Source organism: Egretta garzetta, unplaced genomic scaffold, assembly GCF_000687185.1.
Source record: "Egretta garzetta isolate BGI_Z169 unplaced genomic scaffold, ASM68718v1 scaffold287, whole genome shotgun sequence".
In the NCBI taxonomy this organism is placed as follows: Eukaryota; Metazoa; Chordata; class Aves; order Pelecaniformes; family Ardeidae; genus Egretta; species Egretta garzetta.
Window position 1 is genome coordinate 3,927,320 of NW_009260435.1, and position 12,864 is coordinate 3,940,183.

The following is a 12,864-nucleotide window of genomic DNA, read 5'->3' on the forward strand; positions in this document are numbered from 1 at the left end:
GAAGCCACTGGAAGCTCTCTGTCGCAGGTGAGAAGGTAGGAGAAAAGCAGCTTTATCTTTTTACAGCCCAAGCAAGTAAAGTCTGTCAGAGTCTGCTGGCGCTCTGATCAGGCCTGAGGTGCTTGGGTGTGATGACAGTAAGTATTAGTCATGATCACAATGTTATTTGTCCTGTAGATACAGCTGGGTTTTGTACTTGGATAATGAGCGTCTCAACAGGGAAAGTTTGGGCATTCTTCAGAGACACAGTAGGAAAGAGGGTAAAGATCTCTCCTTGTGTTGTCTGGTTCTGCTGACTCGCAGTCCCAGCAGTCCCAGGATACAGGAATTGTTCCTCAACAACTCTCCCAAGGAGACAGGACAAGAAGGAAAGAAGCAGAGCTCTGGGTTTGAGAGAGCAGACTGCAGCTCCGCAAAAGTCCTTGCAATTCCTTGCTCTCCTGCGCTTTGTGTTGCCCTAGGAGGTGTTCCCTGACAGCACAGTGTTTGCCGACAGCAGTGAAACTCCACACTGACTTCAACAGAGGGTAGAAAGTGTTTCAGTCCTAACCAAAGCACTGCTGGATTTTCTGTTAAAAACACCCCAAAACGGCTGTGAGTTATGCCCAATAAGTTTAATAATTGATGAAACCATAGCAAGTGACAACTACAAAATACAAAGCAGACACAAAAAATGATGGCATAAAAGTGGAAAGGAGTAGTGTCTGCAATGAAAAATGAAAACAAAATACACTTAACAGAGGATATGGGTTCAGATATAACACACAAGGTCACATAAAACACCGCATTAGTAACAGCACACACAGATACTCATTATACCAGGGATTTTCACAGTTCTCCACTTCATCCTAGATGACAAGTAAATTGATGTTTTTACTCTCTTACATAAATTCTTGTGCACACAACATCATCAGCACCAAAGGTCTGGAAAAGAAATAGAAATCAATCAGAAGAGATGGAACCAGCAAACATTTAACACCATTTTTAAATGTTATTTTTACTATAGTGGCTAGTTCTACAGCAGAAATACATTCTCCTCTGTCTTTTGACAGATGAGAGTAAAGAAAGGAGTCATTTTGAAAGAGGAGTGCAATGTAAGTGATCTTTCTTCCAAGGCATGATGAATTTTGTCAGAATGATAAATGACACAGAAATTCTTCTATACTTTCGTGGCATGCATTTATAAACAAACAGGAGAAAACAAAAATAATTTGGAATGTACTGTTGTTATATTTAGAAACAGTTGCAGCATTTTCAACTGGAAGTCCCAAGGGCGGAATTCAGATGGCACGTCCAAAAGGTATGCTTTGATATTTGCAGGTATAAATCAGAATAGTTCAAATGAAGTCAGTGGAGCAATGCGGAAGACCAGGAGAATGTATACCTATAACCTGGAAACATAATGCCGCTGCAAGATGTTGACACACCACGCTAGGATACCAAAACCCTCTCTCTCAAGCTGTAGCATGGCAATGTCAATCACAACCTTCTTTCAGGATACTATGACCTTAACTAGTGAATTTGTTAACTATGATAAGGGTCTGAAATGAGGGCACATAATGGAGAAAAATGTAGCAGAGATCGAACTCATTTCACATGACTAAATATCTATGAGATCTCACAAACGTTTGATCACTACACATCTGAAAGTCACTGACTTACTACAGGCTATGTCCCATTGTCATCCCATTTCTTATACCAGATTCAGTACCTCAGAGTACCTCAATTTTCCAGACACTTAAGAGTTGGTGTTATATGATGTTACACCACTGAGTGAAACAGTTTTAGATATACATCTGAAAGCCTACATTTTTTAAATTGCTCTGTAGTTCTGCACTTAAAAGGCAATTCTACCATAGCAATATTGCAGTACAGGTTATCAAGACATTTAGGCAGGACACTGATTGTGGCAGCTGCCTGAGAAAGCCACCTAAACCCCAAAGTGCTTTTATGTTATTTCAGGTCTGGCAGCTGAAAACTAGGCAAGCAATTGAACCTGAAGGAAACAGGAAGGAAATAATGGGTGCCAGAGTGACTGCAAAAAACTTCACATTCAGCTACACTGACAGACAGTTTCAAGCACAAGTTGTGAGGTGGGATGTTTGGCTGTAACAGCTGCCGAGGTCTCAGTGAAAAATATAATTAAGACCTACCCCAGTGTGTTATGAAAATTCAGCTGGACTTTATTTGTTTTAATGCTTTCTATGCCTGTTTTGGCCAACAGGTATTTGAAAGGACTTGGCTTTAAAACTGACTCTGCTTATTTTTTGTTTACTTTATTGAGGAGAAAAGTCTGTTAGTATTTTGGAGATGTAGGCTTTGGTTTTGTGCTTATATCAATCTTTATATACGTTTTAGCTTATACACGAAAATGTCTGAAAATGAATGTTAAAGGATGCAGATAGTTCTCTATTGCCCACAGCACCAGCTACAAATACCCTTATTATGGCTTCCTTCAACATTCCCAAAATTATACACAAAGGCAAAATTATTTTGGCAGGAGCTTTGCCACAGAAAGCAAGTCAGAGTCAAGACCATCCAGGGCTTGAGGTCGTCTGTGGAGACTAGAAGGTCACTATGACAGTGATTGTCTTTCTATGGTACATTCAGGCACTGCTAAGCACAGTGAAGTTTGGGTCCCCCGCTGCTGTTTCATCATAAATCATAAATAATAGTAAAACAGCCTTTGTTTAGTGTTCTTCAAGAGCTGGGACAGCCCCAGTCTGACAGTTGGAGCTGCACAGCTATGCAGCCACATCTTGTGATGCGAGTGGGTGCTATATCAGCCAGTTCTAATGAGAAAGACTACAGCAGCAATTTGCCAAAACTCTTGTAACCTCCCTAGTAAATTTATGTCTATCCTTTCAGAGAAATTAAGAGGCAAACTGCTTCCCCTAAACCTGTGCAACAGCAGTTACTCTCACAACAGGTCAGCAGTTGTACTGAGAGGGAACACGGCAGGGAAGAGTAGATTGAAATAGATGTGATCCATACTCCACATCTGTCCTAGGTGCCACTGTAGGTCTGAGTATTTGAAATCCTAGTGTCCAGTTCTGAGACCACACTCCTGGGCAGAGCTTGCTCCTAAGACATCAGTGTAGTCCGACTGGCAGCTTCCTTGCAAGACCCACATGAGGATGTGTGAAAATATAAATTTGTGGAGGAAGTAAAAAGAAATAGCTACTTTCTGGGAAAGCTCAGGAGTATGGGTGCATCCAGCATGCATTGCAGAGGCAGCAAGTCCACTGTATGTACACACAGACTGGCTGTTGTGCACTCACAGAGTCACAACTTGACATGCTTGTGACAAAGCACAATGACTGTTCATTTTGTGTATTCAACATCCAGCTCCAGCTGGACTTCTGTACTCTTGAAAATCACAGGCAAAGGACTCTGTTCAAATTGCTCTGTCAGGATAAAAATTAAGTGCAGAAAACATGGACATACCTGGGGAACCCAAATATATAGTAGTCAGGTCCTATACACAAGGAATGTCATTCTTTGCAATGCACCAGTCTCACAGTCTGGAAAACCACTATAATTTAACACAATCGTATCTTTAAATCTAGACTGTAAAGACAGAAAATTCATGCAAAGCCCAATTACAGTTACTGGGCACTTCTCAAACAGCCAGGCATCCTCTCCTTGACAACTCAGCTTAGGTGATAGGGCCTACTGACCTGTTTCAGGAATAACCCGCATTTTTTAGCACTTAGATTTTATAATTTATACCCATCCATATGATGAGCAGCCCAATTCCATACTGAAGCACATGAATAAATGGCTTTGTCATGGTTATGTACATGGTTTAAATGTGGACTTACGTAAAAGGTGTTTCCCTATCTTATTGTAATTTACTAGCATTGTTGATAAAAAGCCACTAAATGTTGCTGAACAAAGCAAAAAGGAACCTGTTCAAACTTGCTGCATTCCTTTTCTTGCGGTTACTCACAGAAATGTCTAATGTACAGCTGGGCCCATGCTCAGGGAAGGTCTAAATCAAAAGGCTGTTACTCCACTATCCTTCACGCTTAAATCCTTGTATTCAGGGGTAGGATGAAGCAGTTTAGTGTTCTAATTCTAGATTGGAAAGAAGTGGTAGTTCCTGTCAGAACAAGCAGACTTTAAAGATTTCCATGACCCAAAGGAGTAAAAAGTCCTAATACAAAAAAAAGAGAACGAGCACTTTTGGCTATTTGGTGGTGAAGTTTCACCACAGCAACTAAAAAAAAAGTGCAACACAACCAAACTGCGATTCAAATGTAAGGAGAAGACGCAGGATTTCCAAACACCACCTTCTCATCGGCTTGCAAAGGTCCCACTTACCTTACAAAATGCTACAAGGCAAAGCTTCCATCTAAATCTAAAATAGGATTTTAAATGTGCAATGACTGCAAATTACAGAATTGCTTTCTTCACTTAGCTTGTCATAATCTGTGGCTGAGTCCAAAAGCACACTGCAAACAAAGCCCTGCGCAGGGGGATAATCCAATAAATTGACCTCTCTCAGTTCACTCAAAATCTGATGACTACTGACATCATTAGAGATTAAAAGAGAATTACAGGGCAGTAATATATTACTCTATGATTAAATCTGCTTTTTGAAGGCCTTCTTTATAAACATTTGCTGAGGAGCCTTTGTGATAAGTGGAGCATGCGGTACACTTAGGAAGACTGTCATTGAAACAATCTCCTTGTTGAAAGATCACTTCTGCCAATGTATGCAAAAATCTCCTGTTACCTGCTCGTGACTGACCAACCTGCAGAAGCAACTTGCAAAAGGAAGACAGAATGCATCAGCAAACAAATGGAAAATATTACTTCAAAGAATCCTCAGAAAAGGCTTTGTCCACATGCAAACTTCCATGTTATCCAGAATAAAGATATAAATCTTCACAATAAAGGCACATTGCAAGTTCCCTTTCTCCTCCTGACTCCCATAATGTTTTACGAAAGTTGCTGATCAATATGGGGCCGTAGTCACAGAAGGTACAGCCTCCACTTTCAAACTTGGATATTAATAGCAAATCACCCAACGTACAACCTCATTTTCTGCAGGATATCAATTGACAGGACCATGCAAAATCAAGTCATTTATCAAGGTATCTAAATGTTGGTATTTGCGTTTGAGAACTGCTGTTGAGAACAGTATTACACAGTTTCCTCAGTCATGCATCATAAGACAATGATATCTCCCAGTAGCAGCTTTGAAAGCTGGTACACAGAAAACATCGAAGCTACAACTGATATTATAAGAGGCTGTATAGAGGATCAGATGCATCCAAGATGCAAATGGCTTTGGCTTCTCTCTCTGTTTATATGTTTGGGCTGTGGCCCAGACCAGGTTGTACTAGTGAGCAAGGGCTGCAGATTCCTAAGACCCCTTGCAAATCTGCTTGTGGCAAATAGTCAAATAAAGCATTACGTCCATGCAACACACACATATGCGTTATTACAAGCTTCTGAACTTTTATCAAGGCTGCTTTAATGAAACCAGCAGCCAACCTCCCCACTGACCTCAGTATGAGAGGCCCTCCTTTTAATAACTGATTTTAAGATTACTCTCCAAAAACTACAGAAAAGTTAAACACTTAGGTAGTTTAACATCGTTCTGTACAAGGCTTAGGCAGATCACAAATCTCAGCATTCAGCTGCAAAGTATCTTTCAGAATCTGCATTTCTCACCTACTATATTTAATTTCAGAAGGCAGCAATATAATTTAAAAAATGTTCACTCACTCATCTAGGCTCCGCAGTTCACCAGTTTTAATCAACTATGGCATGATTTTTCTGGGGAGGGAACGTAGAATAGAAACCATGCTTGAAACCCCCCTAATGTTCTGATCTTTGACCCTTGCTATAATTGATTCTGAGAACCCCTGTGTGATACATGAACTGTGTAAAATGTGGTCTGAGGCTATTTTTAAAGCCCATCTTCAGTAATCATCCACTTTATATTGTTTGTGTGTTACAAATTAAACTAAAATCTATAGAGGCATGAGCAGCTATGAAAGCACCAATGCAGATAAAGTTTGAATATAAATGTTTCTTGTTTGAATAGCTAAGATTTGGAAGCAGCATCCTTTACCTTTGTAAGAGCAGACCTTTTGTTCTTCTGACTTACACAAGTGATTGATAGCTCATTAATGTCCCGGACAAAACCACACAGCAACAGCAAAAACATTATAAAGTATAAAAGATAAGGGAAGAAAAGACATATTAGAATAGACTTAATCCTAGATCTTACTTTTCAGACAAGAGTTTTCTTGACTTCTGGAAATGAATGCTGAGAAGGAGATTCAAGACTTCTTGAAAGATTTCTTTGGGTAGAGAAACAGGAGCAGAGACTGTGAGAATAATATCAGCCTTACAGAGTTCCTGAATTGCTACATCACAGGCACTGCCCCATAGAAAACAGCTTCCCAGCTGCGGACATCTAGAAGTTCACAAGAATGTGGTCTCCTTCTGCTTATTTAAGGCTCTCTGCCAGAATGGAAATAGGGAAAGCTTACCAAAGCATGTCAGAAAGAGTAAAGGAACAGAAAATATTTCTTAGGTAAGTAGGGAGGTTTGAGAACTGTGAACATGGGAGCTGCTAAATGTTTGAAGTGATATAGGCAACAAAACTGAATGAGAATGAATTTCAGGTCCTAAAGAACACTAACAAAGCTGGGAGGATGGAAGAAGAAAGAAAGGAGAAGACAAAGAAAGATCTCTTCTTCTCACTGTGATCTTAGTTTTGAAGAAGTAAGATGTAAGTGGTGGGGTTGCAGACTCAGATCCAAGGAAAATTTCCAAGCATAGAATAAAAGAATCTAAGTTGAATCTTTCTTGACTGGAGTGATGAAAAACCCAAACACAGTTGAGAGGCAAGAGATCAAAAGGCACCACAAGGTCTTCTCACAAAGAGTTCCTGTTCCTACTTTGTTCCCTGTAATAGTTGAGGAACGCACCTCAGCTAATGCCTTCAAGTAGTTTAGCTTGTAAAGCCCAAATAATGGTCTGGAGGGAATATTCTGGAGTTCTAAAATTAGGGGCTACAGCCAAGAAAATGTATCTTCCCTTACCCTCTTCTGTCTTTCTCCAAACAGTAGAACCCTTTGCTGCCTCCCAGAAGGGTTAATTTTGGCCATCTAAATTTCTCCAAAGGACCAGAGACCTCATTCTCACCACCATTACTTTTAGAAACACCTCGTTGCTGAGCTTTAGGGTGTCAGAAGGTTTTGAACATGTTGATCACGTATTTAAAGGATTTATACATTCAGTCCCATCAAATGTTATGAGGGGCTTGAAAAATCTTTGTCCTGAGGACCAAGTAATATCCTAATATTTAATAAAGCAAAAGAGACCATCATGATCCAGAAAAGAGGTAGGAGAATGGAACTGCATATCATAATAAATACTAAAAGACAGAGAGAATTATATGGATCACTTGGAAGCAAACACTATGTTTTCATAATGGCCATGGTAAAATCATACATTCCGACCAATGAACATAGTCCCAACTTGCAGGAGAGGGAAAGGCGATCAGTCTTGGGGAATCAGAAAACAGGAAAATTATTTGGGATCATGATCAGCTCAGTATGATTTCCCAAAGAAGAGTTAGCAAAGTCTTTGCATATAAATGAGAATAATTTCAGATAACAGTAGGGAGATGAAGTCACCACTGCATCAGGTGCTAGTGTGACTGCTAGCAAAACAGCATGTGCGGTTCTGGTGTTCATAGTTTAGAAAGGAAATTGATAAGTTGGAGGGAATTATAGAAGCAGTGAAAGAATGATTCAAGGAAACCTTGCTCTGTGTTGAAGGGCTCAAGGTCTTCCAATGGTTGAGCTTAACAACGAGAAGGTTATTCCAAAAGGTGGCTTGATCAGTGTTTTTAAGTATTTGTGATAACAAACTTTAGACATATTATTTAAGTTCTTTTATACACAATATGTAATGACTGGAAGTTGAATCTAGACATATACAAATTAGAAATAATGTCTATATTTTAATGGGAAGGAAATTAACCAGTAAAACAACTTATCAAAGGTTGTGATTGAGTTCCTATAAAGAGAAATATTTTAATAAGAAGGACTTTTTTTCTAATTTATATCCTAATTTGAAAAATAATTAATTCAGAAAGGCTCAACAGACTGTATTATACAAGAAAAATGGTTAGATGGCTTTGTACTTTTTGAGTCGCTCTGGCTTCTTAACCAACCTCATTCTTCTTCCCCAGCAGGCTAAGTTCACATTGCTGATGGCAGGAGGCAATTGTATTATGACTGGCTTTCTTGCTTTGCTTGGCACAGTTCACTTTGCTTAACAGCTGCCTCACTAGATTGTTGCTTAAATAATAAACTACAGAAACGTATTGTTAGAAAGCTGGAAAAATTATAGTTGAGAATATATATTTTGTCCACTGCATTACATATAAAGATGTGAAGCAGAGATCAAAGTACTTTGTCTCCTAAAGCTTTTTGATAATATAAAGAATTCCAGTGGTTGAGTCAAAAGAAATTATCCAGAAATGGAGTATTGATTCAATAGAAACCAGGGTGATTTCACTAACAGCATACACCTCCTCTTAAGGGGTGGGTCAACAGTTCCAAGATGTCTGGAATAATATTAGCACCTTTAAAGCTTTTTGTTTATACTTGTTTAGGTTTGGGTCCTGTTTTTACTTGAGATGCAATCTTAAAAACAGAGCTCCGACTGCTTTAGAGAAACACTGGGGAGGCTGTTTGTTTTTTAAAGTGCAGAGGTTTAGTTAGTGTGATAGTCTGAAATAAAAGCTCCCTGCTTTGATGTTTTCTTACCCGTCACTCCAGCAGCCTGTCTTCCATGCCCAAACTGATGAGGCGTAACAGTCTAATCAACTATTTATCTGGAATTCACTAGTAAGAACGTGTAATTAAATGATTCTGAACTCAAGCTGAACTGTGCTACTTGTAACTCAGAGAAACCATGTCTTTATCCAGTTCTGGGTATTGTTTCACTAATGTAGAGGGACTACTGAGGAAAGATTCAGTGAACTCAACTCTAACAGAAATAAGTACAATATAAATAAATAAACCACATATGATTCACGGCATAAATGGTGAGGCAGTTGCAGAGGTGCTGCTCAGAATGCCTGCAGCAACCCTGCTGCCATAGGGAAGGTCACACAGGAGTGGGGGGACGTTGCCTGGGGGCAAACGGGCAAATCGGTGTATTTCTGAGAAACTCATGAAGGCAATTCTGAACTGGATTCAGAGATGATCAAGAAATTGGGGAAGGTGGCAGAGATGGGGGAGGAATTACATGTTCTTCATAAACAGAATGAGATTGGAGCATGCTAACAACATGCCACATCTTTCCTGCTGTACACCATGTGGTTGTGGATAAGAAGCAACATATTATTCACATGCCTAAAGAAAAAGGTTCTCCAGAAATGAGGTCAAATGCCTTGATCTCACTTTCACCAGAGAAAATCTGCAATAAATCAAGCAAATTCTTTGGTGATGGTGTGAATTTACAGAGCAGAAGTGGCCCACTTGTGATTATCCTACCAGTAAAAGTATGGCAAAAGTTATAGCAATAAAATGCAAGTGAGAACCTGCATATATCTTCATTTGTTCTTTAAAAAAAGATTTTAAAAGAAGGGGAAAAGCAAGTGATGTATGAATTGTACTGCAGGGGATTATGAAAATGATAGTTTTCCAGATACATTTAAGTAAGGAAAAATAGTAAGTCATAACTACATGGTAACAAAAAACTGTTAATATGGTGCATGTATTGTGTGGGTTCAAGGTACTCACCAAAATCAGCTCATCATTAGCTAATTCTCGAGTCCAGTATGTTTTGGGGCCATCTCCCTCAACAAGAGTTTGTTTGCAATAGATCTTGTTTTCATTCTCCCAAGTGGCCAAACTCTGCAGGCAAGAAAACCATTAGGAATAACATTAATTATATTCCCCAGCAGCATGAGGCAGAGAGACAACAATGAGCAGTAGTGAGAATAATTGCTGCAGTAAAGGAGCAACAACACATAGACAGATAAAGGCAAAGGGAAAAAGACATCAGTGGAAAGTGGTGAAATCAAAATCAAGGTGTGAGGGAGCGTTTTGGAAATAGGTATATACTAATTAACAAAGTAATTGTAAATGTGTCTTTTCAGTGTAAACGCGCGTTAGTTCCCAAATTAAAAAGCCATCCAGTTTTCATAAAAAGCTTAATGTTGAAAAGTATAATTTAGAAACGTGATAATGTAGTGTCTACACTCCCAAGCATCTTTTTACACATGTGGTTTGATCTGACATTTATCACTACAGAGTCCCTTCAGAGTAAAAGCATAGAGAATCGTATGTATCATGTTGTGGTCATAAATAATGCAGTATCTGTCACTTACAACCCTTCATGCTATATGGCACTGTGCCAACTTAACTGTATATTAAACACTTACTGTGCTAACAAATGAGAATAAATCACAACAAAATTAAAGAAAGTTTGTTAGGATTCTAATGTTTGCAATATTACTTTTTTAAGGTTGTGGGTCTGCAGATTGAAATACCCTCAGGCATTTTTCAAAGCATTTCAATAATGACTATGAAACAACTGAAAAATAAAAAAAACAAATGATAGAATTTTGTTTAGCTTTTACAAACAGGCAAGCCCTGACTCTGTTACTTTTCATTCTAGCACTGAACTATTATTCTACATTGCAATGGAACAGCTGTGCAGAAGGATGCCCTGTAATGAATGTGCAAGTAATCACTTTATAACTAGCACATGGGAGACATTCATTAGTCTGTGATCATATACATATACGTGTGTGTGCATATGTATGCATAAATTCAAGTTAATGCTTCCCAAACTTTCCAAGGGAAAAAAAACTTTACTTAGATTTAAAATTAGCTGTTTACTTCATAAATATTTTTTTCAAAATAATAGTTTTTTTTAAGCCAACGAGCCATGGCAGTTATAGAAGCTATGCCTTGCAGTACAACTATATATGACTTGCCGTTTGTCTGTATGAACAATGGATCAAGTTAGTTGGCAGAACAAAACCCTCCACCCCATAAAGTGTATCAAAATCTATCACTAGTCAGCAATTTTGCCAGATATTGCAAATTACACTCTGAAGTATTATTTTATTACCTGTCAGTTTCTGCTCTGTGGCCACATCTTGGTTATATATGCACAGCGGTACAACTTATTCCTGAGAGTGGACTATAAATAATTTCACAACACATGGAAAAAATTTACTACTTCACAAAACACATTTCTTTCAGATTTCTCCAACTTTCATAGCTTACAGCTGTAATTATTGGTTTTCCATCTGTAGCAATAAATCCTTCTCTAGAAAGTGGGTCACATTTACTGTATATGCATTATGCATGAAGACACTAAAATACTACTTTTGCCAAACAAGATAAATTAACAAAGCCACCAACATTTCCTGAAGAAACTGTTAAATATACGATAACTCATTCTAGAGATCAAGTGGATATTTTAAATGTTCACTGACTCCCAGAATCTGCCTCCCTTTTTCATAAATTTAAATTCACAGCAATTGCACCAGAGGTATTAAGTTCTAAATTTTTAGCCGTGCAAATGGCCTCACAAGCTGGCCCAAGAATTAGCAGAAATCGTATTTTGGAAAGTAGATTATTTCACCATCATAGGATAATTTAAAAACTGTATTCTCATTTGGGACTGCATTCTGATACTCTTTATTCATACTTCTTTCATAAGTGTTATATATATACTTCTCTTAGAAGTGTGGGAATTAGTGCCTGAGCAAAGGATAACTAACCCATGCCTTTGATAACTTTTTTGAAAGGACAGCTATGATCACAGCCCATTTCTCCAATACCCCAGATACCATTTATCTACACCAGCGAGAAGCTGGTGTCAGATGCTGATGACTTAAAGCCCCCTCCACGGCCACAGAAGAGGTTACAAAGGTAGAGGAGCAGGGGCTCACACACAGAATCAAGCCCAAAACACTCCAGTGAACGCCCTCTAATGCACTTCTGCACAAGGAGATGGTGTAATTATGGCTGGTATAACACTAGCTGAAAGTCTGTCTTACACTGTTAAAGACTTATCTGATCAGCAAACTGGAGACGTGCACTTGCAAGGGAATGAAAGAGGATTTCAGCCCCAAACTACCAATAGTCTGTGGTCCGGCTTGTGAACTCAGCTGATTCAGTTTAGGACAAAAGTTATGTCTGGTTTGTGCACTAAATCCTGACTCTTGAGGTCTCTCTTGCTCCACTGTTCCCTATGTTCCCATCAGGGACAGAGGTTGGGGAGAGCTTTCACTGCAGCTGAGGTCTCCAGGGGAGAGGGAAGCAAAAAGAGCTGGACAAAACCCTGCCAGCCAAGGAGTTGTCAAGCATGTACTCAAATTCTGCCTTTGGGACCTGCCATGCTTTGTTGCCTTCAGACTGCAGTTTTACCCTTCAAGAGGGAGAACATCGGACAAGGGCCGAGAGGAGTGGCAACCGCCAAGAACTCCCTAAGAGTGTTTCTGGAAAGAATAGGGCAGAGGGCAGCAATGCCACTGTCTGGGGACGCCGGCAGCAGATCCGTTTGTCCCATCTCAAAAGAACCTGGTTACACACAGACACACACCCCAGCTCTCCTCCTACCCTGCACTTTCGTCCATCCACCGTCTCTTCCTCAAAGCTCTCCCCGATTTTGAAGTTGATCTCAGTGGTGCGGACAGTGGTGGAAGTTTTGATGTAGAACTGGTCCCCGTCCTGGCGGATCTCCACGTGGGGTTTGGAGGCGGCAGCCACCGCCACCTTCCTGAGCATGGCATTGACACCTGGGCGAAGCGGGAGGAAGCAGAGCTTGAGGTCGCCAGCCGTGCCCGGGCTGAGCCCGCTC

The 12,864-nt window shown here is 39.6% G+C and overlaps 1 protein-coding gene across 1 annotated transcript; it reads right to left on the reverse strand.

The window, feature by feature from the left end:
• Positions 1-829: 829 nt before the first annotated feature.
• Positions 830-12,794, reverse strand: CRABP1 (cellular retinoic acid binding protein 1). The gene is made up of 3 exons (XM_009643935.2): positions 12,624-12,794; positions 9,786-9,899; positions 830-924 (listed from the first exon to the last, which is right to left on the reverse strand). Exons 1-3 carry the CDS (start codon positions 12,789-12,791, stop codon positions 874-876), a joined length of 333 nt encoding a protein of 110 aa, XP_009642230.1. The 5' UTR covers positions 12,792-12,794; the 3' UTR covers positions 830-873.
• Positions 12,795-12,864: the final 70 nt, after the last annotated feature.

Excerpts from the sequence above, each read along its gene's own strand:
- CRABP1 (XM_009643935.2), bottom strand. The coding sequence starts at position 12,791 with ATGCTCAGGAAGGTGGCGGTGGCTGCCGCCTCCAAACCCCACGTGGAG. Across the intron at positions 9,900-12,623 it reads TGGATGGACGAAAGTGCAGG|AGTTTGGCCACTTGGGAGAA; the intron begins GTAGGAGGAGAG and ends TCTTGCCTGCAG. Across the intron at positions 925-9,785 it reads CTAATGATGAGCTGATTTTG|ACCTTTGGTGCTGATGATGT; the intron begins GTGAGTACCTTG and ends TTTCTTTTCCAG.